The sequence below is a fragment of the Acanthisitta chloris genome, unplaced genomic scaffold (genome assembly GCF_000695815.1).
Source record: "Acanthisitta chloris isolate BGI_N310 unplaced genomic scaffold, ASM69581v1 scaffold18310, whole genome shotgun sequence".
Taxonomy (NCBI): Eukaryota; Metazoa; Chordata; class Aves; order Passeriformes; family Acanthisittidae; genus Acanthisitta; species Acanthisitta chloris.
Genome location: NW_008653574.1, coordinates 5,950 through 6,695, shown reverse-complemented (window position 1 = coordinate 6,695; position 746 = coordinate 5,950). Strand labels below are relative to the sequence as shown.

General features: G+C 46.4%; 1 protein-coding gene across 1 annotated transcript in view; it reads right to left on the bottom strand.

Moving 5' to 3' along the window:
* The window catches only part of LOC103808831 (unconventional myosin-Vb-like), a gene marked incomplete at its 5' end in the record, with an annotated part of 12,027 nt that overhangs the window by 8,611 nt on the left and 2,670 nt on the right, over window positions 1-746 (bottom strand). The window contains one exon of the mRNA XM_009081640.1: window positions 610-707. Within this exon, the coding sequence (XP_009079888.1) occupies window positions 610-707 (98 nt within the window). The remainder of the gene's footprint in view (window positions 1-609; window positions 708-746) is intronic.

Sequence of the window (746 nt, the reverse complement as noted above, 5' to 3'; positions counted from 1 at the left end):
TGCAGCCTCTAAAGAAGAAGCTTGTCTGATTAGGGAAACTTCAAAGACCACAGTGATGGGCTTGCACTGCTCTTGGAACACTTCGGATCCTCACTAGAGTCTGCTGGGGTTGGAGAGTGATGGTAAAGAGTAACACCTATCCAGAGAAGCATGACTTTTCAAACAGCCTGAATCAGAGGATGCTGCAGCAATTCTGATTAGACTTCGCAGCACAGAAGAGCTCACAAGCTCATGATCTGTTACTGCCTCATAAATCAAACTACCTTTCTTCCACCGATGTGCCAAATCCCCAAGGTCTACCCTTTTGCTATCCCCCCCCCATCTATTAGCACATCCTATGAAGCTCAGCAAGTTACTGCCTGCTTTAAAAACTGCAGTCTCCTTACTGCATTTCCTACTTTTTGCTGTCCCTAGGGATTATATGCATGCTGGTCTATGTGCTTGAAGCTACACTGCTTCACCTACCCAATTTGCCATCACCATAAACGTGCAGCCCCAGAAGGGATTAATTTGAGAAGATCTATTAGTCTACCTTGTTCTCTCATGTTTACAAACTCTCCCAGGCAAGAGAAGAAGGAGCCAGGCAGAGCAGCACAGCAAGTTCCCCACCTGTAACAAGTTTTCTGACAAGGAGTGACTCATGGTCTCTAGAATACTCCAACATGCCCTGAAAATGTTTCTCCTTTCTCTGGATAGCAGCTTGCATGCTACAGTCAGGTGGACTCGCCTGGTGTGGCATCAGACTT